Source organism: Daucus carota, chromosome 6 (assembly GCF_001625215.2).
Source record: "Daucus carota subsp. sativus chromosome 6, DH1 v3.0, whole genome shotgun sequence".
Classification (NCBI taxonomy): domain Eukaryota; kingdom Viridiplantae; phylum Streptophyta; class Magnoliopsida; order Apiales; family Apiaceae; genus Daucus; species Daucus carota.
Window position 1 is genome coordinate 37,486,416 of NC_030386.2, and position 21,584 is coordinate 37,507,999.

The window sequence follows — 21,584 nt, forward strand, 5'->3', positions numbered from 1 at the left end:
TGATGTAATTTGTGTTGATTAAACTACGTTGGTGTTATGTAAACGGTTAGATAGTGATCAATCATAATAAGGTTTGTCTGCGCACATGCTAAGCACGGAAACTCATAATTTTGATGTGTTTTTATTGATGTGAATGCAGAGGAGCCATCCTTATTAAATGGGTGTAAACCAATCAAAACATGAAAAAATTATCAAATTTTGTGCTTACTGTGCGCCCACGGACACACCATAGAAAAACCGATCATAATAATAGCCGATGACTTGATGGTTTCTAACAGTTGCACGATGCATAACTCTCAAGAGTGTGACTAATGCATATTCATAAATCATAGTAACTCTTGTGACATGATTTTGTGCCAAACCATACAATGCACGTCTCCCTCAGCATTAAGTTCTAGCCTTATGCGGCCCCTCTAACATGTGATTTGCTTCTAATTTTTCTACACTAAGAACATCTCAACTCCGTATAACCAATGACACGTAGTGAGAAATGGCTGTTAACTATATAATTTGAGTCGACCTGTTTAATATTAATTTTATTTGGACAACATCTAGAAAAATATAGTAAGATTACACGTAATTTATGTTATATTAAAATAATATATTTTATTTATAATAATTCGAAATTATAACATAATATTTTTAAAATATAACCAATAGATCTCTAAAGAGTTAAACCTGTGCTACAATTCTGGCTAAACTCCAAAGGTTTATTAGAGAATTATATTTTAAAGTCTCAACTTATATTCAAGCATCGGCTCAATAAGTTTTTCTATTTTACATAACTTTCATAGAGCATGCTTTATAACCTTGATTTTTCTTCCTCGTGCAAATTAATGTGATGTTAATTTCTCACCATCCCTCGAGTAAACTTTATCTAGATAAGTACCCTGTTTAAAGCTTAGCTAAATATTCAACTTCCTTACTTTAATTACAATTATTTTTGTTTAAATAGTAGAGAGTAATGCATGATGTGCCATTTTCTCAAAATCTTTGATTATCATCGCACGTCCTGGTCGTGTCTCAGAGAATAATAAAATCAAGATTTGTCTAAACAACAAATCTATTAGATCTTCAAACTCTCTTACATATATATATATATATAAGAATCACATACCACACATGCTTCCGATTCTTAATAGCTATATGTCAATTCATGCACCATCATCTCAGATTCAATCGAGCATCTTAACAAGATCTCCACCATGTATATACATTCAAGTGTCAAATGAAATCAAGTAGCTGCATGATCGTCTAGCGTTCAGTTGCGCAAATCCGCTTTATTGTTAAATGAATTCACACGCATTCATGTATAGCGTAGATGTTAACCTTTTGCCTTTGCATTTTTTTCTCCTTTGGCAAACAATAGTTTAATTCGAATGCGTTACCGTATTCTCGTATTCGAATGCCTTCGATGTCACCACGCTCTCGATTTCTTGTTACTATGTAAAAAAATGCTCATGGAACACTTATGGCCAGTTTAGAAACCTGGATTTCATTTGAAATCTTGGATTTAATCAAATAACATGTTTGTGAATTTGAATTTAGATTTTATTTGAAATCTAGATATTCAAAAATTAGTATAAATCTGAGAATTTGAACGGACAACTCAAATCCTGTTATTTGAAATGATGAAATGCATATTTCCAAACGCCCTCTTATATTAAACTGAGTACTACTGATCGACTAAAATTTATTTTAAAACAAATATTGCCGGTGAAAAACAGCTTGTCTGAAATACAAGAACTCATGCTGACATGTTAAAGCCGATTTTCATGAAAAAATACAAGGAAGAACCAACGTTGACATGTTAGTTTTTTATTATCAATAGATACGGTTAATTAGGGATAAAGCGTTACTATTAAGTTTCGTAACAGCCAAAATGCTCTTCTTCACCTTGTTCTTCACACCAGAACTCACTTCCCGCCCCGAGAATCCATCCATGCAAGTATCCTCATCAGTTATTGCAGCACTAGCCCATGTCTTGGCGTTGGACAGCTGAAACGCCCTGTCCGAGCCCTCCAGATTAGCCACCGCCTCCACCGTTTGCTGCAGCTCATCAAGACTGTCCTCAATGTTCTCAATGCAATCCCTGATGGCCGCGGCCTCGGCTTCTGTCAGATCCTTCTGCTCTGCCAGATTCGTTACTAAGCCCGAGGTTTTCTTGGCGGCCTTTATGGTCACGGAGAGGGCCGCGGAGCAGAGCCTGATGTAATCTGTCTTGACAGAGGAAGCATAAGGTAATAAATTTTTGTTGCAGAGTGAAGGGTAGGTTGTGGTATTGCATGAGGTTTTGATGAATGTTTTGTAGGCTTGGGGAACTTTTGCAGCTGAGGCTAAATGGAGAATGCATGATGTGAAGAAAAGAGTGATGACAGCGAATCTGTGAAGTTCCATGTTTGAAATGTGATGAGAAGATTGAGAGATTGAGGGCAGATGAGAAGGAGGTGTGTGTGGCATTTGAAGTGTAACATTTATGTTATATATAGGGGTGGATCATGGCTTGGCATGGATGTGCATTATACACTGTACCGTGTAATTCATGATTTGTTGGTTTAAATATGAATATGGAATAAAATAGAGTTTGATATGAGACTGTTGCAAGGTCATTACAGAAAGCTTCCGTTCTAATAAATACATCTGAACTCGTTTTCGGTTGATAATCAAGTTGACATCACACAATTCACATGCACATAGGGGTGGATATTTTCGAGTATTGGAAAATGGAAAAGATTTAATGAAAATTTCTGCAAAGGGACGACCTAGTTGGCTATCGGTGTCTGCCATCCTGAAATTTCTCAATCCCCGTACGTGAAATATACCTCCTCCGCCTCAAATTATATGTTTGATTATGTATTAAAAATTATTTACTTATTATTTTATAAAATAGAAATTTATATTTTAAAACAGATTAAATATAATTTCTAATGATATATTTTTTCTTATTTTTTTCACTTATATAATATATATAAATTTGAGTTAAAATATAATCCATTTAACTAGTAAAAAATCATAAAGGGCATATAATTTGAGACGGAGGGAGTATAAAATATTGTATTACACAAATTATTTTATATATACATATATAATTTTATATTTATTTTTATAAATGTAAATAATTATTTATTCTTATGAATCAAATTGTCTTCGCAACTCTCTTTTTTTACTTATTTTTTAGATTTACTTTTCGATTCTTTATCTATCAAAACTTACTAAAAAATAATAATCCCTCCTTCCAATCATTTTTAAGACATTCTTCGATGCTCATCATATATTTTAAGATGTATGTAGAATATAATCTCATAATTAGTGAATTATTTTTTCAAAAAATGGTTTAAACAATATTATTATTATTATTAAAATGTGTATTAAGTTCTATAAATCAAATGTAAAGAATCAAAGATAAGAGAGACTACAATTTTATAATATAAAAATTGATTAAATTCATTAATTTTCTGCACTATACTTACCTTATATACATATTGAATATCAATTGGTCTCACCAATATTATTTTTCTCATTATTTTATACATTTTTTTGATTTTACGATCCAGCCCAACAATATATAAATGAGTGGACGGATGTATATATATTTATTTTTGTTTTTAATATTAATATTATACATTTATATTATAGAATGTACAATATTTATTTTAAACATGAGAAACTCTCAATCCTACCATAGGTGATCAAGAAATTAAAAAAAAAATTAAAATCAAAACAGGTTCAGAAAGAGCTATTAACCAAAAAATCCAACAAACTTGTCATTTTTTTGCCAAAAAACCTTTAAACTTTTCTCTTCACTAACAACTCCAATAAACTTTATTATAATCATATAAAAAAAATACAAAACAAACCATGGTTAAATATTCCAATCTGAGTTGTCAAGTATGTCTCCATGATTTGTTTCTTTTTATACACGTGTATGCCATATAACGCTTATTCATTACACGTGTCTGCCACATCATGTCTATTCAGTAATAATTTATCTTTTAATCATTTATGATATTTTAATTAATTTTATAAACCGAAAGAAGATCCGAGGGTTTTCTATCTCTGTCCTAGTTTGTAGGTTTCTTGTCATCTGAATCATGAGTTGTCTTTGCTGGGATTAGGACTGGATAAAAATCTTCTGCAGACAAGAAATTGACCTTCTTCTTCTCTTCCCTATCAACCAAGATTCTTAATTCATTGTCAGGCTTCAAAATTACAGTGCACACTGGATTAATTTGTCAGACGACATAGGCTTCAAAATTACAGTGCACACTGGATTAATTTGTCAGACTAATTTGTCAGACGACACAGATGGTAGGAACTTAACATAATGCTCAACAAACTCTCCGGTCTCTGGGTTTTTACGCTTCAAAACGTAATGGACCTTGTTTGTAACTCGACGTCTATGAGGACCAAACATAATAGAGTAAGAAGATTCGTTGTCAAATCCTTTGGCTACCCAACCAGCCTCCTGAGGTCCCTGACCAAATAAAAATCAGCTGTATCTGAAGCTTTACTACACAGATCGAGGAACAAGAGGTTGTGGTGCGAATATAATATCTGGACACCAAAATGCTACGATGTTTTGGCGGTTCTCTGGTCTTATGAGGCTTGAGTAAAAAATTTATTTATTTTTCTTATTTTTTGATTAATTGTAATCACATATTGTTACATAAGATTTGTGATGATCATGGTTAGTCCACGTCAGCTATAATTAACTCTAGTTAATTTTTTTTAAAAGATTGAGTAAAGTTTAATGGGGTTGTTAAGGAAAAAAAAGATTTAAAGGTTTATTGGCAAAAAAATGACAAGTTAGTTGGATTTTTTGGTTAGTACATCATTCTGAAATCGCTGTCAAATTTCAAATTTAGGAAACAAACTTCCCGTCTCAAAATGACCGAAAATGTTCAAATGCAGAAGAAATTTGATTCTTTTAGGCAAAAATTCATAATCCCATGCAATATTAACATATTTTTCCTCTTACTAGTAGGTAGATAGAATGTGCAAGCATCGTCAACTATTGATTGTTTAAAAGAGAAGTAGCGCAATTTAGTGAAGAAGTCCCGGGAGGTCTATAACAGAGGTACACATGGCTAGCCTATGTGTACAGGTTTTTCAAATCTCGAGATGATCTGTATGTGTACTACTCTATCGAAGTCAATTGTGTGATTATTTTCACGTGCCCCCTCTCAATCATTTCCGATGTTTATGAATGAGCATAACTATAACCAACGGTGTAACCGCCCCAGACGAAACAAGTTCGAAATCCATCTGGATATCTTAGGCGAGAGTTTATTAAGCTAAATCCTAAATACTTATGGCAGATACGGGATTAGAGCATTTCCTGTAAACAAATTCTTTTAAAAAAATTCGTATGCCATAGCATAAATAAATTAGATATAAATCTTCAAGTGTACATTTTTTAACAAAAATCTGTATGAATTTATCATATTTGCAATATTTATCGCATTTTTGAAAAGTATTATGACTCTGCACCTATTATTATATTTAAATAATATTATATTTCTAATAATATGATTTTAAATACAATCAATTATTTTTAATATAATTTTCACGCTATTGCATATAATCTCAAAATATATATATATATATTATATTTTAATAATATATTTATGGAGTCACGTTCGAGAGCAATTTTACGTGAGAATACGAGAACATTATTGTTATGCTATACAACATTCAAAAAGATAATTATCGGTTTACATTACTCCACACCATTATATATGATATATTAAATTATGTATATATATTACATTTTAATAATATAATTATAGGGTTATTAAAAACATATTTTGTCTCGAGAATTTTGAAAATCTTATTATTTGCGGTAGAATAATATAATATTTTACGTGATGAAATTACAAAATATATAATTATTACATCATAATTATAGATCATATTTCTTTATTTTAGTACTGTTTGGAAAAGAAAAAATTAATTTTTGATCAGTAAGCTAGAGATTTAATCGGATCATTAATACAATATGATTGAAATAAATAAAATTTCATAGATTTATTTTTGAATTTGATGTGAATTTTAGAGAAAATCTCTACTTTTAAGTTTTGTGGACTTTGTCAAGTTCACTAAACCTTAAGATCGGATGAAAAGTCTCAAAATTTATAATCATTCTGATTTCCTTAAACAAACTCGAAGGCTAAAACCGTTTTTGCAGGTTATTATTTTTTCAACCAAATTATCCTAATATCAATATAAGTTTGACTATAGATTGAAAAAAAATTCATAAAAAAAAGGGATCTTTTTAAAAATATCCGTCTGTAGAATTTTTTTTTTTTTAAATACTATCATCCTTTTCATTGTTTTTAAAAATATCTTTTCATAAAAAAAAAAATTCAAAAATACGATTTGCAACTTTTGCAACCTCATTTGCAACCTTGGGCGGCGCAGCCGTAAAAGTTGCAAATGAGTTTGCAAAAGTTGCAAATAAAAATGAAAAGTTGCAACTGTTGCAACTGCAATTGCAACTAGTTCAACTGAAAACTGTAAGTTGCAAAAGTTGCAAATGAGGTTGCAAATGAAGTTGCAACTGCAGTTGCAACTTCATTTGCAACCTCAGTTGCAACTAAATGCAACTGAAAACTATATATAGTTGTAAATGAGGTTGCAAAAGTTGCAAATGAGGTTGCAACTGCAGTTGCAACTTTTGCAACTTCATTTGCAAACTCAGTTGCAACTAAATGCAACTGAAAACTGTAAGTAACAACAGATGTATGGTGTGCCCTGGCGGGGCCATTAGATTACAATAGAATCAACTGAATGCAACCATATGCAACTGAATACAACAATATGCAACCATATATGCAGCTGAATTCCTGATTTCAAGTTCCAGTTTTCAAATGTCATTTTCGACCTCATTTTCGGGATCCCGAAAATGAGGTCGAAAATGACATTTGAAAACTGGAACTTGAAATCAGGAATTCAGCTGCATATGAAGTTGCAAAAGAGATTGCAACACGGCTGGCGCCGCCTGTAGTTGCAAATGAGGTTGCAAAAGTTGCAAACAGTATTTTTGAAAAAAAAAATTATGAAAAGATATTTTTAAAAATAATTCTGCAAGATAGTATTTTTGAAAACAATAAAAGAAAAGGTAGGTAGTTTTGTAGATTTCCAAAAAAAAAAATAAGCAGAACAAGCTTACCGCGCACGTATACTGATAATTGTGGATAGAATCATGTAAATACATGTGTAGCTACGTCAAAGAGAAAGAGGTGAAGCCAGAGTGGAGTGCATGTACATCATTCTTTCAGGATTAGATTTGCAGCAAAAGCTGCTTGACCCAAGGCGCTCTTTGCGCCGTGGTGGCGTGGCCGTGGAAGCTCAATAATACAAAGATACGTGTGTATTCTATTCTACCGTTGATATCATTATGATCACTAATGGCCAATGAGAAATAGGTGTCATCGAAACCAGAGCCGTGTCTGAGGGTGTTCCATGTAACAGGGTCCAAAAATTTGAGGGGCTTTTTTTTAGTGCATTATATACATGATATATACTGTTGGGAAAAATAGTAATTATAATTTCATTTCAACAAAGAAAAGTGCAGATAGAATAAAGTTTAAAATAATACATGCTAACTAATTATCAATTATAATTATAAGTAAACTTAAAACATGTTATATTGATCTTAAAGATTAAAATTAATCATAATAATTTAATTTTAATATAGACTATCAGTCTTACTTATTTCATTAAAATATATTTTACAACCGGGAACACTAGGGTTTTGTAGACAACTTCTGCATTTTATCACTTTTTTAGTAATTCAATTATTAGTTAATTAATTTATTTTATTTTATAACTACATGCAATGTTTACATATTAAATGAAAAATATTAACTTATAAAATTACATTAATTAAATTATATATTTATATAAAATTTAAATAAGTTGAAATATATAAATTAGGTTTATGTCATTATTTTTTTGTTTATAATGATTACATCTTATTAATTATGTACTTGTAATTTATCTCCTTATTTTCGATGTATTTAAATTATATTATAAAAGAAAATATTTACTTTATTATTTTATTTTATTTACTTTATTATTTTATTTTATTTTAATTATAGGGCACCATTCTAAAATTTTGTACAGGGCACATGAAATCTCAGGCACGGCCCTGACCGAAACCGGGAAGATTTGATAAGTTAATTAAATTTTTTGTTTGTGACATGTTGGGTTTTATAACGAGTATCTGGTTTTTTCTTATTTGATTTAAATTTTTTTGTGGCATATTTATAATATTTTAAATTCATTTGTTTAATAAGTTTTTTGAAGCGAAAAGTTGAATTTTTTGCATTTTAGATAAAGAATCTACTGGTTGGGAGATTAAATATTGTGTAGAAATTAATTGGAAAAAAGTGAACAAAAAATTGTTTGGAAAATTATGGAGTGCCTGGAACTCCAAAGAAAAGTGTGAAAAAAGTAGGCAAATCAGTATCAGCGGGCTTGTAAAAGTTTTTTTGTTATAAAGAAGATGTCGAGCACATTTACAAAAAATTCATTTATGTTTTCATATATGCCAAAAAAAGTGTCAAAATTTTTTAAGAAGACATCTTTTCTTACTGGATCCATTATTAGTTAAAAGAAGAGAACGCTACGTATTTTCCCTAACCCTCTATTATGTTGAGCATTACTCCTCCGTCCCCTTTTACATGTTCATTTTGCTTTTCGAGGAGGACCAATTTTTGATTAAACATTACAAATTATCTATTTATTATTTTTAAAATTTGAAAATTGCATATTAAAGTAGACTAAATATACTTTCTAATGATATAATTTTTATTATTTTTCTCAATTATATGATACATGTAAAGTGGACCAATTTTTGATTAAACATTACAAATTATCTATTTATTATTTTTAAAATTTGAAAATTGCATATTAAAGTAGACTAAATATACTTTCTAATGATATAATTTTTATTATTTTTCTCAATTATATGATACATGTAAAGTTCAGTCAAAATATAATCAATTTGACTGGTAAAAAGTCAAAATGAATATGCTGTGACCCTCACCTTTTATCAAACATTTGTGGGAGTAAAAGTGAAAGTACAAAAAAACTGCAACAAATACCAGGCCCATTCATTTAGCCAGCTTTTGATCATTAGCCTGTAATGGAAATTGATCCAAAGTTCTGAAACTCCATAAGTTGTTCTGGTATTCCGAGTAATTTTTATTCAACCAATGTCAAAACTCCAACAAAATGATTAAGCATTTGCTCAACATAATTATTTATAAATTTCATTCCCGGGTTCCATTTCTTAAAAGTTCTCCATTAGCCCTATACTCAATTTCTTCACAAATCTACTAATAATAAATTTACACTCACTTAATTTTTTTCAAAAACTTCTCACCTACCTCTGTTGTTTATATTTATTTTTAGTCATTCCATTCTCGACGAGCCATCAATTAGTTTTCACTGAAGTAAGCTAATAGGCCGACGAGAGGTGCATTGATGTAAGTAGCTGGCTCTGACTGACCAGGATTGTTTCGATCATCTGCAAATTGGTCCCACTCGTCTGGTCCTCCCACAACAGCTCCGGTCAGTAAGTTTGGATTATAACCTCTACTTTCATAATACGGTGTTCCACCTTTACATCCAATGTGATCCCTGTGTTGTTTAATGGACGGCATAGATGAACCTCTATGATGGATTCTACGCGGGAAATTTCTTCCATAATTCACCATGTATGATGTTTCCATTGGATTGTTTCCTAGTATGTAATCCACCTGCATCATCCGTCAAATTTGTTGTTAATCAACAAATTAACAGAAGGCGTTGGGAGAAGGGCTTACCAGGATCGTACCTGGCTTTTTGCAAGATCAATAAGCCTCGACGGAGTGACTACACCATGCTCACATTGCACCACTCTCTTTGCCCATTTCAAATTATTCGCATATACAACGAAAAGAAAAGAGAGTGCTGATGGTATCTGCAGGCTATGCATGTTTGGCTTGTAGATAAGTCCACCTCGGGTATAAAAAACACTTGGATTTGGTGATCCAGGGATTACGCTGCACACAAACTCATCCGCGTAGGGAATAAATGGTTTCCAATCCACCTTGTTGAAAAACAGGTACTGTAAATATATGAAAATGCATTCAGAACACGAGGATAAGTGCCTGTCAGATTTGTTAAGTAACGGAAGGGGGAATATATGAAAGCAAATCGGAATACTGTAAATTGTAATTCACCTCTGAAAGAAGTACACTAATTCCAGCATCTTTTGTATCCCATCCGAACTCACCTACGTTCCAAGGCCTGCTCATCTTATATACGTTAGTTGAAACGTAGTCGAAGTAATACTTGTTTAGAGTGGCTCTGTATAACCAGGCTGCTCCCCATAGCAGATCATCCTGTTCAATTTCACGACTTCAAGTTAATCATGGACAATATTTTGACACACACTCATGAATCTTCATTTTGTTAAAAGTTAAACTAAAATTTCACACAAACATATGAACAATGCTGCATCAGAAATTAGTCACTACGACATCAACAAACCTCATAGCCACTGAAATCACAATAAAATGGACACACATAACGTCCAACTTTACTGTTATTGTAAGATCCTCTGTAACTATCCGCGAATTTGAAAACCTGATCCACAAACAAAGTAAAGTGATCAGTCCACATAGAGTGATGTATTCAAATATAATTTTAGATGAACTGGTTTTCAGCATGGTATCAAAGCTTATATTCCACACAAGTCTAAATTCGTTGTCAGATCTTCGACAAAGAGTGATGTATTCAAATATAATTGACATTGGACATATTAACAATATCTCCAATAAAAAATAAAATGCTTTGTTATTACAATAAGTACCTCTTCAGCCCTTGTGAGTAACAAATTGGAATAAGCAGGATAAATTCTCCTGAAAACAATTGAAGATGCTGCCAATGCCGCGGCAATCTCAGCAGAAACCTCAGAGCCAGGATAATCTTTAGTGACGGCCACAGAAGTTCTAGGAGTGTCCATATCTTCAGGTCTTTCCCAGCAATTATGATCAGCATAAGGGTCTCCTACTTGCACATAAACCACATCCTTAATGCTGGTGGCTTGTAGCAGATAATCAGTAGACCATTTGATGGCCTGAATTGCGTGTCCACTTTGAGGGCTCATAAAATCCCCGAATTCTATTACACTCCAAGCTAGCATTGTTGTTGTGAATGCCATGGGAAAGTGAAACTTGATGTTGTCACCTGCATCATAGTAGCCGCCTACCAGATTCACCTGCAAAATATATTTATTAATTAATGCCATAACCAAACAAAGCATGTAATATTGGTTTAACTTGTGCACACATAATAAAGACAGTTTCATCTTCTTCTTTCTTTTTTGAAATAAAATTAAACGTTTAAATTTTAATTGAACTAAATTTGAAATTTCTGTTACAGATATTATTACCATACTTTTCATGATCCTTAAAATATGAGCAAAGTTTTGAAATTTTGTAAAATAATTATTTTTAAATTTCAGTTAAAATAGTCAATTTAACTCGTCAAAATTCAAATAGAAACAGAACGGAATAAACTTTTTGATGTCCCGAGGTAGATACACCACATGTATTTGATGTATGAGGTTAACGTAAGTCTGCATGTCATGCATATTGACCTAGCTAATTCAAATACAGTAGTAACAAAAATGATTGAAATCGTTTTATCAGTTGGTGATTCATGTACAGAAGATAAGCTATATTAAAGAATATTACTTACATGGTTGTCAAAACCATCTTGAAGAGCAGAATCATCTCTCCATGTCATTCTCTGGTAAGGAGGTAATTTACCAGACCTTTGGCCTTCATAGAACATAATGCTTTTCATCAATGCATCTTTATAATCTTGTGTGTATGCTGCTGCTCCTCCGCTCACCACCAACATGGCCACCATTAAACTCACCGGAGATAACATGATCCTTTGCAGCTGTTCAATTAACCCTTAACCTATCTCTCTTCTTCTGTAAATGTATCTCCTATATAACATGTTCACAACAAGAGTAGCAGGTTCATGAATTTACATGGCAACTACTAATCACCTAATTAAGTTGACAGATATTGTTTAACTATCTAAGATATTGATGCATATAATCGGCTTTAACTTTGGACGGTATGTTTTGTTAGTAGTAACTATGGTTACATGTATGTTGTTGATTTGACTTGACTTATTATAGTAACTTTATTTACCAAAATCAAACTTTTTACTTGTAAAGTTATAATCATGTCCAAATTTTGAAATTTTTCAACAAATAAGGTTTACTTGATCATAACCAATTTTTATCTTCTTATACGTCACGGAAACTAGTACTACAAGAGATTTTTACTACAATTAAATTACGAAAATTATTAATTTTCATTTTTACTTGAACTAAAAATTATACACAATCACGAGGTATAATTTTTGTTGATAGGAAAATTATATTCTAGAATAGGACAACTTTTTGGGTTTCTAGCATTTTTGATTCTGTGAGATTTTTTATTCTTTTTTTTTTTTTCTGAAAAGGATTCTTTTTAGTTTAGAAGTTATTAGTTTATGGAGTAAAATTTTAGAAAATTGAAGGGAATAATAGGCTTAAAGATAGCATCAACTTTTTTTTTTGAAAAACTTAAAGATAGCATGCATCACTTAAAACATCTCTAAACCTTAACTAAAAATCATTAATACATATATGAATATATGAATAAAAACTTATAGAAATTAGATAATTAAGATAAAACAGCCAACCCCAATCATATATCGAATATATGAAAGAAAATTCTGTATCATTTATTATTAGAAGTGATATATTTTATTTATAATCACCTTATAAGTTATAATAATATAGTCAAATTGATCAAATTTTGACCAAAATTTACATATATATAATAATTAGAAAAAAATAAGGAAAATATATTACTAGAATCTATATCTATTTTACTTTAAAATGTATTTTTTCGACTTTCAAGATCATGTAAAAATAATTACTAATTACTAGTCAAAGTTTGGTCAATTTGACCATAAAAAATCAAACAAAACAGATAAATTGGAATGAAAGGAGTATTATTTTTAAACTTGATCAATAAATATAGTTAATATCGTCGAAACTTACACTTAAACAAATTGTAGATAATATTTTAGGGTCCAATCTCAGCCAGCCCACTGAGATGATGGTACTTGAATTTTTATTTTTATTTTGCAATTTGCATCATCAGGACACTTGATAGTTGATTATGCAATTATTACCTTCATTTTTGGACTTAATTTCCGGATGTTGAGCCGATCTTCAGTTCAGTTGCTTTAAAATTATCGACTGTGTTTCTGTACATCGAACGCTAGTTAATTTGGTAGCACAACTTTCAATTTTTGAACCGCGTGAATATTTCTTAATTCAATCAGTATGATTGAAGCCAAAGATTTGCGGCCCCGGCTTTGGCGAAATGGTAAAAAATTACTCCATAGTCTTCTTGTAATTAATTTCTTGAGCGATACGTGCTGTTTCTTGAGTTGTACACTAATAACACGTTTACTCAAACACGAATGGATCACTCATCATTATTAGGATATGATGAATGAATAATGTATGTTCCAGATATCAATTACCTCATTAGTAAACAAAACCAGCTTGCATCAACAATACTTTGCTTAAATCATGGCAAGAAATTATTAATACCCGTGTTTTAATTGAATATTCTTACTTAAAAATTCAATAGAATTGATAATTATCTTAAACTCTGTAGGAGTATGAGTGGAATGTGATGAAGAACTTGCTGCATTGAGCTGTAGATGAACAAAATCGAGCTCAAGGATTGTCTATATTTACTAATAGCACGTGTGTATCTGCTGAAGTCGGGTAAAAAGAATGAATGAAATGTTAGCTATCATAAAAATTTTTCTCAAAAAAAAGAAAAAGTTATCATAAAAATTATTTTCAATTTTTTTTCTTCAAATTCTGTTTGCGATATTTGATTGGTCCCTGTTCACAACAATGAGATCTTGTATATGCACGAAAGAAACTATCTATTTAAAGTCAAATAAGATTTAAGATTTTAATTTTTTTTATTTTAATTTATGAAATCCGAGCGTATTCAACTCGATTTTAAAATATGTATGGGGTATTTAATTAGGATTTTAAAGTATACTACAAAATCTTGTGGTATTCAACTAAGATATTAAATTATATTTTAAAATTCGATGATATTCAATTAAAATTATTTAAAATTCATTAAAATTTGGTGGTATTCAAATGTTGTTCGTAAATTGTCCAATATATTGGAAATTTCATCGAACTCCATACTGAAGTATTGCTTAAATCCTATAACATTCATTAAAATGTTAATCAGATTAATAAAAGTGTAACTTCGGACATGAAATTTCATGAGCAAGGTGATGTGAGCTTGAAGCAAATAGACATTCTTAAGTTTATGCATATAAAAAATTGAAATTGAAGTAAACAATAGGAATGAATTGCTGTGCACATTAATCACCCACGGCAGAAGCGCAATCTATAGCAAGCTAAGCTCGAAACACTAGGCATCTGGTCAGCATTAAACCCCAGAAGCATCTTCCTCACGGTTTCTCATCTTTCTTAATTCTCCACTCTGATCCGCATAACAAGGATCTTATAGTGTAATTATCAAGTAAAGAACATTGGTTTGAATATCTGTAAAGTCTAAACTGTTTAGTAGTATATGCATGGTGGAGTATTGAGCTTCTGTAACTTGAGTTTCAAATTTGTGAGCGCACGATTTCTCGCATTTTAAACAACCCAACTGTCAACTCGGTTTGTCGATCTAGCCAGCCACGATTCTTATATATAATGAGAACTCCTAGCAGATTGTTCAGATACTTTCTTAATACAAATACCTCTTAATCCATTCCCTGAGAAAAAGAAAAAGAAAAAAAGAACGGAAAAAGTGATTATATATACTAGCTAGCTATTTATATACTTATTCTTCAATGGCTACAAAGATCATGATATTATCTGTTATTTACTTGTACTTTATATATTGTGTTGATTCTTCTGAAGCAGACGTATTGGAGTCGGATGGTTTGAAGGGTGATATCAACTCCTGGTGTGAGACGACGCCTCATCCAGAGCCGTGCAAGTATTTCTTGAGCCAAGGGGAACAGTATTTCAGACCGAATAATAGTGTTGATTTTAGAAGGATGTTGGTTCAAGTGGCTCTGGAAAAAGCTTTACAGGAGCAGAGTTGCACCGAGAATCTTCAGAATCAATGTCACAGCAAAAGAAGAAAGTTGGCGTGGCTTGACTGCAGCACGTTATTTCAGAACACAATTTATCAACTCAACCAAACAGTAGAAGCCCTAAAGACGAACACGAGTACTAGTTTTTTTGATTCTGATGCACAGACTTGGTTGAGTGCTGCACTAACAAATATTGAGATTTGTCGATCAGGTTCTGTGGAGCTAAACGTGACCCAATTCATAGCTCCCCTTGTCTCAAATAATGTCTCAGAGTTGATTAGTAACAGTTTGGCAATCAACGGAGCTCTTTCCATAGACGACAGACAACAAGAATCTGATAAACACGAAGACTTCCCCAGTTGGGTAACCAAGAGAGACCGAAAGCTGCTGCAAAAGACATCATGGACTTCGAGAGCAAACGTTATTGTTGCCAAAGACGGGTCGGGGAAGTTTAAGTCCATTCAGTCAGCTATTAACTATGCAGCAAAAGTGAGGAAAGGAAATGATAGGTTCATCATATATGTGAAAAGAGGTGTTTACCGCGAAAATATCGTGATAGGGCATGCTTTGAGCAAGATTATGCTGGTTGGAGAGGGGCTCAGATACACCATAATTACTGGGAGCCGAAGTGTATTTGCAGGATTCACAACTTACAGTTCTGCAACTGTAGGTAAAGTAACTCTCTTTCTTAAATTTACTTTATCCATTTATTATGCATGGTTTTAAAACTTAGCTTAAAATTCATAAAATTATCGAATACACGGCCTAATAAGAGTAATTACGCCATGTGTCAATCTATACAAGGAAATATGATTAAATTTGTTAACATATTAATTTAGTCCCTGTATTCAAGAGATCGTGTCATGTACTACCCCTTCCCCCTTTCTGGATCTTAATCCTCACACCAGCGACTTGTGTATATATAATTTAGTAGAGTGTTTAGCATCTTAAGCAACCACCACTTATTTCGGGTGAGTTCTTGTAAATTACACTAGAGATTTGAACATTTACATTACGTAAAATAAGCGAAGGAGATACTGTACATTAAGTCATTAAGTCATACCTCATTTCTGTTTCAAGATCCTTAACAACTGAATATTATTTTTGTATTTAATATATATATATGTTTTTGGTATGACGCAGGGATCGACGGAGTTGGTTTTATAGCTCGTGGCATTACATTCCGTAACACCGCGGGGCCAAAAAAAGGACAGGCAGTTGCACTAAGAACTTCATCTGATCTTTCTGTATATTATGCCTGCTCTTTCGAGGGATACCAAGACACTCTCTTCGTGCTAGCTCAACGACAATTTTACAAATCGTGTTACATATATGGTACCATAGACTTCATTTTCGGGAATGCAGCTGTGGTATTCCAGAACTGCAATATCTACGTAAGAAGGCCGTTACATGGCCAAGCAAATGTCATAACAGCTCAAGGTCGTGGTGATCCCTACCAAAATACCGGAATTTCTATTCATAACTCACGAATCATGGCTGCACCGGAACTTAAACCGGTTCTGGACGAATTTAAGACATACCTAGGACGTCCGTGGCAGCAATACTCACGAACAGTTGTGATGAATTCCTACCTCGACACCCTAGTACATCCACAAGGATGGTTATCATGGCTAGAGTCAGAATTTGCCTGGGATACTTTGTATTACGGAGAATATAAGAATTTCGGACCAGCCTCTGCAACTGATAATAGGGTCAAGTGGCCTGGGTACCATATTATTACTAGTGCAGATGAGGCTTCCAAATTCACAGCCGCTAAACTTATATCCGGTCGGGCCTGGCTATACTCAACAGGGGTTCCATTTATTCTAGGGCTATGATCATATCTAGATTGTGTGCCGTATATTCTTATGATTGCTTTGATTTATTTGTTCATTGATTATGTACATTATTGTTTACATTGATAACTGAAATACGAAAAATCATATTGATTTTTTATTACACCCTTGTCAGCTTACTCTAATTTGATTCCTAATTAGTTGAAAGATACAAGGAAAAAAATTTGAAATACTCAATAAATAGAATGTAACATTCCAACTCAGATTGGTACAAAAAGCTTGGTGGATTGGCATCACTCTGTACTTTGGACTAGTAGAATAAGGTAAATAAACAAGTAACATTGCAAAGACTCTGCTAGATAAAATACTTGCAAAACTAAATAATTACCATCTTTTTTTAAGGGAGGGGGACAATGTTAATCTAGACAACTTCCATACAAGTATACCATACCTTTCTCCACTGGCCCAACATGGTGCAAAATGCCTAGCCATTTCGATGAAGGTCATAGCCATGTAGATATCATAGCAGATAATGTTATGAGAATCAGTGTTGACCATCCGTTGATTGATGCTGCTGAAGATGGATCCTGTTGCCTAAAAAGGAACAAATCGAAAACAAAATATGAGTTTACAATATGATACCAATGGATTTAATCGATCAAGAGAGATGGGGAATTTGATTAATCGAGAGAGAGCAGAGAGGAGGGTGGGAAACGTACTTTTGCAAATGTGAGAGAGCACCACAAAAGAGAACATTATCGGGCATAGGGAATTCTGTTTTGTTGCTAGGATCAGGTTCAGAATTGATAACTCTCATATATGTTTCTTGTCCTAAATACCATCTGTCTAGGTTTTCAGCTCTAAGGTTCCATACTCCAACATTGTCTAGGGATACATAAATCGCTGTCCATCCTCCAGGAAGTACCTTTGAGCGATAACAAATCAGAAAAATACATTAATTTACTATTTATTTCAAGTGAAGGAGAAACTTATAAAACAGAGGAGCAAACAAGACTAATTATCTTGAAAAGGTAGAAAACAGCAAGAGCCAAAGTAAATTTCACATGAATTTTTTTTTACTACAAGACCAGAATATATATAAATCAAACCTGTGTGGTTGAGCGAGCTATAGCATCATATTTATTGTAGGAGCCCTGGCTATTTTGAGTCCATTCCCCATAAGCAATCCTACACCATTCAAATATATATATATATATATATATATATATATATCAAGATACACTATACTAGAATATTTTAAACATTGATGGTCGTACACATCAAAAAAAACGTACCCGACTACAAAAAATGAATAGCCATCCATGTGAAAACTCTGAACTACAGTATCATTGTTTTGCAGTACAATTTCTATAAATCCTTTGTATGTTGCATTGATGATAGATCTGTCTAGTCGAGGTGGTCTATTGAGTGGCCTACTTGGGAAATCAAGCTTGTAAGACCCCTTGACATCGAACTTGTCCGCAAGCCTGACTGGAGTATCAGGATTGACGAATGAAATGCCATTTAATGTAGTTCTGAGTTTTCCATCAATTATAGCTGGCGGCACATTCTTCAAGACAATTGTCTCGGTCACTTGAATTTGACCATAATGGAAAGACCCCTGTGCATTAGGACGAGCACCACTTGCTGAGACATTTTGCCTGAGCAATAGAGTAAGTTCACAAATCAAGAAAGGATGAGACCTCTAGCAGTCATATAATTCAATATTATGGAAGACATTCACTTGAGGTGTTATCACAATGCCAACATTCATCCTTAGCTTCATAAATAATGATATAACAATTCATTTAAGTAGAAACTCTCAGCTGCGGAATTGCCGTGACACAATTCTTTCCATAATTTAATCTTTACCCGTCATCACTATATATCTGTAACTAAACTTTTTATCTTTTCTTTACAAAATCAACAAGTTTGCAAAATGTGTGCATGATCTACATCTATTTTAGTATATATATGTGCATACTTACTTATACAAGATACCAGATATTATACATGTTACAACTATTAACATAATAAAGAGAATTTGAACTGAAAAAGAAAGAGGGACCTGATGGACATTGCTTGGGTCACTGCATATGATGTATCGTAAACATCATTAGGAGGATCAGGAAGAGGACCAGTCGCCTTTCCTTTAGAATTGGAGTAATGCAAGATAGCAACACCAGTAACTCTCTGCCAAATTGATTGATTAACAAATCTAGGACTCGCTACAATGTAGTAGTCACTACTTGCATTCTGATCCATAGTAACTAGAAAAGAATAAGATTGCCCAACATGGATGTCTAAGCTAGTATAATTACTTTGTTGCGTATAGTATCCCTCGGCCTCTGCCAATAGCATATTGTGGCCTTGAATACGAAAGTTCAGACATGTTGAGACACCAACATTGTGCACACGAACCCGATAGGTTTTGCCTAAACAATGACAATGCCAGTTAATACTTGAAAGGACACTAGGGTCAATTACACATGTAATGCTTAAATTCATTGAGGACAGCTTAGTATTACCTGGATCAACATTAATTGTTTCATATTCAATGCCATTTGGTACACTCGCATTATACTGATAAGGTCCCTTGCCATTAATCAGGACACCGTCTGGCATTCCCAGGTCCTTGCCCGAATCAAGGGATGCCCTCAGGGCCTATATTTAAGAAACTAAATTTAGGCAAATATAAAGAAAATGAAAATGATATACACTTAACATGTATAAAGCAATACCAATCACCAACCGTGTGGCTTCTGGTATACCAATCGCCCATAAGAATGACTATATCCCCATCAGGCATATTAAATGGCAGCGAGATAACTTTCCGATTAGTAATAACAAAAGAACCAAAACCACCTGATGCTCTCTGAAAGTTGAGCGAGGGGAAGTAAAAGAAGCTACCAATCTGATCCTTAACCTGGAACTGATAGGTCCAGTTCCACCCTGGTCGAATGGGACAGTTGGTTCCAAGAACTCCATCTTGCCAAGAAGTACGGCGCATCTGTACTCCAGGCCTAAACACCAAAACAGAATACTTGCACCCTCAAAATACATTCTTGAAATGAAAACCTTGAATAGTACATAGAGTAAAAAACACAACCTACCATGTTAAAAGGGCATTCTCATTCAATTTGTTTCTCACATTCACAATGACATTTTCATTAGTGGTTACATTAATAATAGGACCTGGAAACTTTCCATTAACTGCTATAACCTGCAAAACAAAAAAAGTCCACAATATCTAAGTATAATCCAAAAGCTGGCAATTCACAACCCAAATTGCTTTATTACCATATCTGTAACTTATATTACCGTCCAAATAACATCACTTATTTAATCAATATAATAATTGAGGCAATACTGAACAGTTATAACAAGTATTTAATAAATCCACAGAACTTCAATCACACAAATCATTTCAAGGTCTTAAGATTGTACCGAGTGCTCAGAGATTCTGTTCTTTCAGGATAACTGAATCCATGACCTAGCGATATAAGTGCAAATCAAGCAACACTTAACAATCGCGCCAAGCACAACATTCCCCATAAATTATTTCAAACATGTGCACTTGTGCACACAATGCTCAATTGAACCAATTCTATTATCTTTCGATACAGGTTGAAAATGGTATAAATGATAAATCTCATCTAACCTCAACTACAGCACTTCCCAGATTGTAATTTACTTAAGAATCTGTCTCAAACACACACAACATCACCTCCAAAATTAAGCTCCACTCAGACAACTTAAAACCCAAGTACACAAACACCACCATATGTTTGTACAAGTAAAACATCGGAAATAGTTAGAGAAGTTGAAAAAGAATGAAGAACCTTCTGGGGAACACCAAGAGGGGAGGCAGTAATGTAAGAGAGTTCCAATGTAACATACTTGGAAGCATCTTCACTAAAACAAAGCCTAAACAGTAAACAAATGAGAACTAATCTTAACTCAAACATCGCCATTGGAGTTCAAATGTTCTTGTCTGAAGCGGATTTTGTGGGGTTTTAAATGGAAACGTGGGGGTTTTACTAAAACGGCTGTGTTTATGTTTGTTTCAAAGTGTTGCAACTTGTTACCTGTCAAGCCAGTTCTGCTGTGTTGTCTTTTTTTCTTTTCTTTTTTCTCCTTTGTTAGCTGTTGTGCTGAGTTGTATTTTTTATTTTTCTGTTTTTTATGTTCATTTCTTGGCTTGAAATATGTAATTTAATGAAAGTAGTTTGGTAGTTAGTCAATGTCTTTTGTTTATGTCTGAGTTTAAATATTCATCACCGCTGCGGAGACTCAAATTATTGCTTCTTAAAATAATTTTAAATTATACACGTCTATTTTGTACAGATAATTATACTATAACAATCGCTTATAAAATAAAATCCACAGTTGTACATGAACAATTTATATATATCTTCTAACTATACATCGAATACAAGTCATCTCACATATAAATTAATAACTAATTATAAAATTATAAAATGTGATAAATAACAATGGTTGAAATTTATGAAATTTTATCTATTGTGATCTATATTATAAATATTTTGAATTATTATAAATAAAATA

At 32.8% G+C, this 21,584-nt stretch overlaps 4 protein-coding genes across 4 annotated transcripts; 1 reads left to right on the forward strand and 3 right to left on the reverse strand.

Annotated features, from left to right (window-relative positions):
• Positions 1 to 1,824: 1,824 nt before the first annotated feature.
• Positions 1,825 to 2,397, reverse strand: LOC108227246 (21 kDa protein). Its single transcript, XM_017402296.2, has one exon. The coding sequence runs from the start codon at positions 2,395 to 2,397 to the stop codon at positions 1,825 to 1,827; it is 573 nt and encodes a 190-aa protein (XP_017257785.2).
• A 6,834-nt stretch (positions 2,398 to 9,231) lies between these two features.
• LOC108227244 (endoglucanase 8) lies at positions 9,232 to 11,987 on the reverse strand. The gene is made up of 6 exons (XM_017402293.2): positions 11,755 to 11,987; positions 10,865 to 11,272; positions 10,543 to 10,638; positions 10,233 to 10,394; positions 9,845 to 10,117; positions 9,232 to 9,767 (listed from the first exon to the last, which is right to left on the reverse strand). Exons 1-6 carry the CDS (start codon positions 11,947 to 11,949, stop codon positions 9,447 to 9,449), a joined length of 1,455 nt encoding a protein of 484 aa, XP_017257782.1. The 5' UTR covers positions 11,950 to 11,987; the 3' UTR covers positions 9,232 to 9,446.
• Positions 11,988 to 14,844: 2,857 nt separating this feature from the next.
• LOC108227242 (probable pectinesterase/pectinesterase inhibitor 59) lies at positions 14,845 to 17,178 on the forward strand. Its single transcript, XM_017402291.2, has 2 exons — positions 14,845 to 15,889; positions 16,363 to 17,178. The coding sequence occupies exons 1-2, from the start codon at positions 14,971 to 14,973 to the stop codon at positions 17,055 to 17,057; spliced, it is 1,614 nt and encodes a 537-aa protein (XP_017257780.1). The 5' UTR covers positions 14,845 to 14,970; the 3' UTR covers positions 17,058 to 17,178.
• A 46-nt stretch (positions 17,179 to 17,224) lies between these two features.
• LOC108227241 (monocopper oxidase-like protein SKU5) lies at positions 17,225 to 21,085 on the reverse strand. Its single transcript, XM_017402289.2, has 9 exons — positions 20,858 to 21,085; positions 20,129 to 20,238; positions 19,768 to 20,038; positions 19,544 to 19,679; positions 19,084 to 19,450; positions 18,311 to 18,676; positions 18,125 to 18,203; positions 17,735 to 17,940; positions 17,225 to 17,609 (listed from the first exon to the last, which is right to left on the reverse strand). Exons 1-9 carry the CDS (start codon positions 20,987 to 20,989, stop codon positions 17,519 to 17,521), a joined length of 1,758 nt encoding a protein of 585 aa, XP_017257778.1. The 5' UTR covers positions 20,990 to 21,085; the 3' UTR covers positions 17,225 to 17,518.
• Positions 21,086 to 21,584: the final 499 nt, after the last annotated feature.

What these genes read in the sequence shown, in the direction of transcription:
- LOC108227246 (XM_017402296.2), bottom strand. Translation starts at nt 2,397, where the DNA reads ATGGAACTTCACAGATTCGCTGTCATCACTCTTTTCTTCACATCATGC.
- LOC108227244 (XM_017402293.2), bottom strand. Translation starts at nt 11,949, where the DNA reads ATGTTATCTCCGGTGAGTTTAATGGTGGCCATGTTGGTGGTGAGCGGA. An exon ending in AAGATGGTTTTGACAACCAT is followed by an intron (nt 11,273 to 11,754) that starts GTAAGTAATATT and finishes TATATTTTGCAG; the next exon opens with GTGAATCTGGTAGGCGGCTA. An exon ending in TACTCACAAGGGCTGAAGAG is followed by an intron (nt 10,639 to 10,864) that starts GTACTTATTGTA and finishes TTTGTGGATCAG; the next exon opens with GTTTTCAAATTCGCGGATAG.
- LOC108227242 (XM_017402291.2), top strand. Translation starts at nt 14,971, where the DNA reads ATGGCTACAAAGATCATGATATTATCTGTTATTTACTTGTACTTTATA. An exon ending in TTACAGTTCTGCAACTGTAG is followed by an intron (nt 15,890 to 16,362) that starts GTAAAGTAACTC and finishes GGTATGACGCAG; the next exon opens with GGATCGACGGAGTTGGTTTT.
- LOC108227241 (XM_017402289.2), bottom strand. Translation starts at nt 20,989, where the DNA reads ATGGCGATGTTTGAGTTAAGATTAGTTCTCATTTGTTTACTGTTTAGG. An exon ending in GGTATACCAGAAGCCACACG is followed by an intron (nt 19,680 to 19,767) that starts GTTGGTGATTGG and finishes TCTTAAATATAG; the next exon opens with GCCCTGAGGGCATCCCTTGA. An exon ending in AACAATTAATGTTGATCCAG is followed by an intron (nt 19,451 to 19,543) that starts GTAATACTAAGC and finishes GTCATTGTTTAG; the next exon opens with GCAAAACCTATCGGGTTCGT.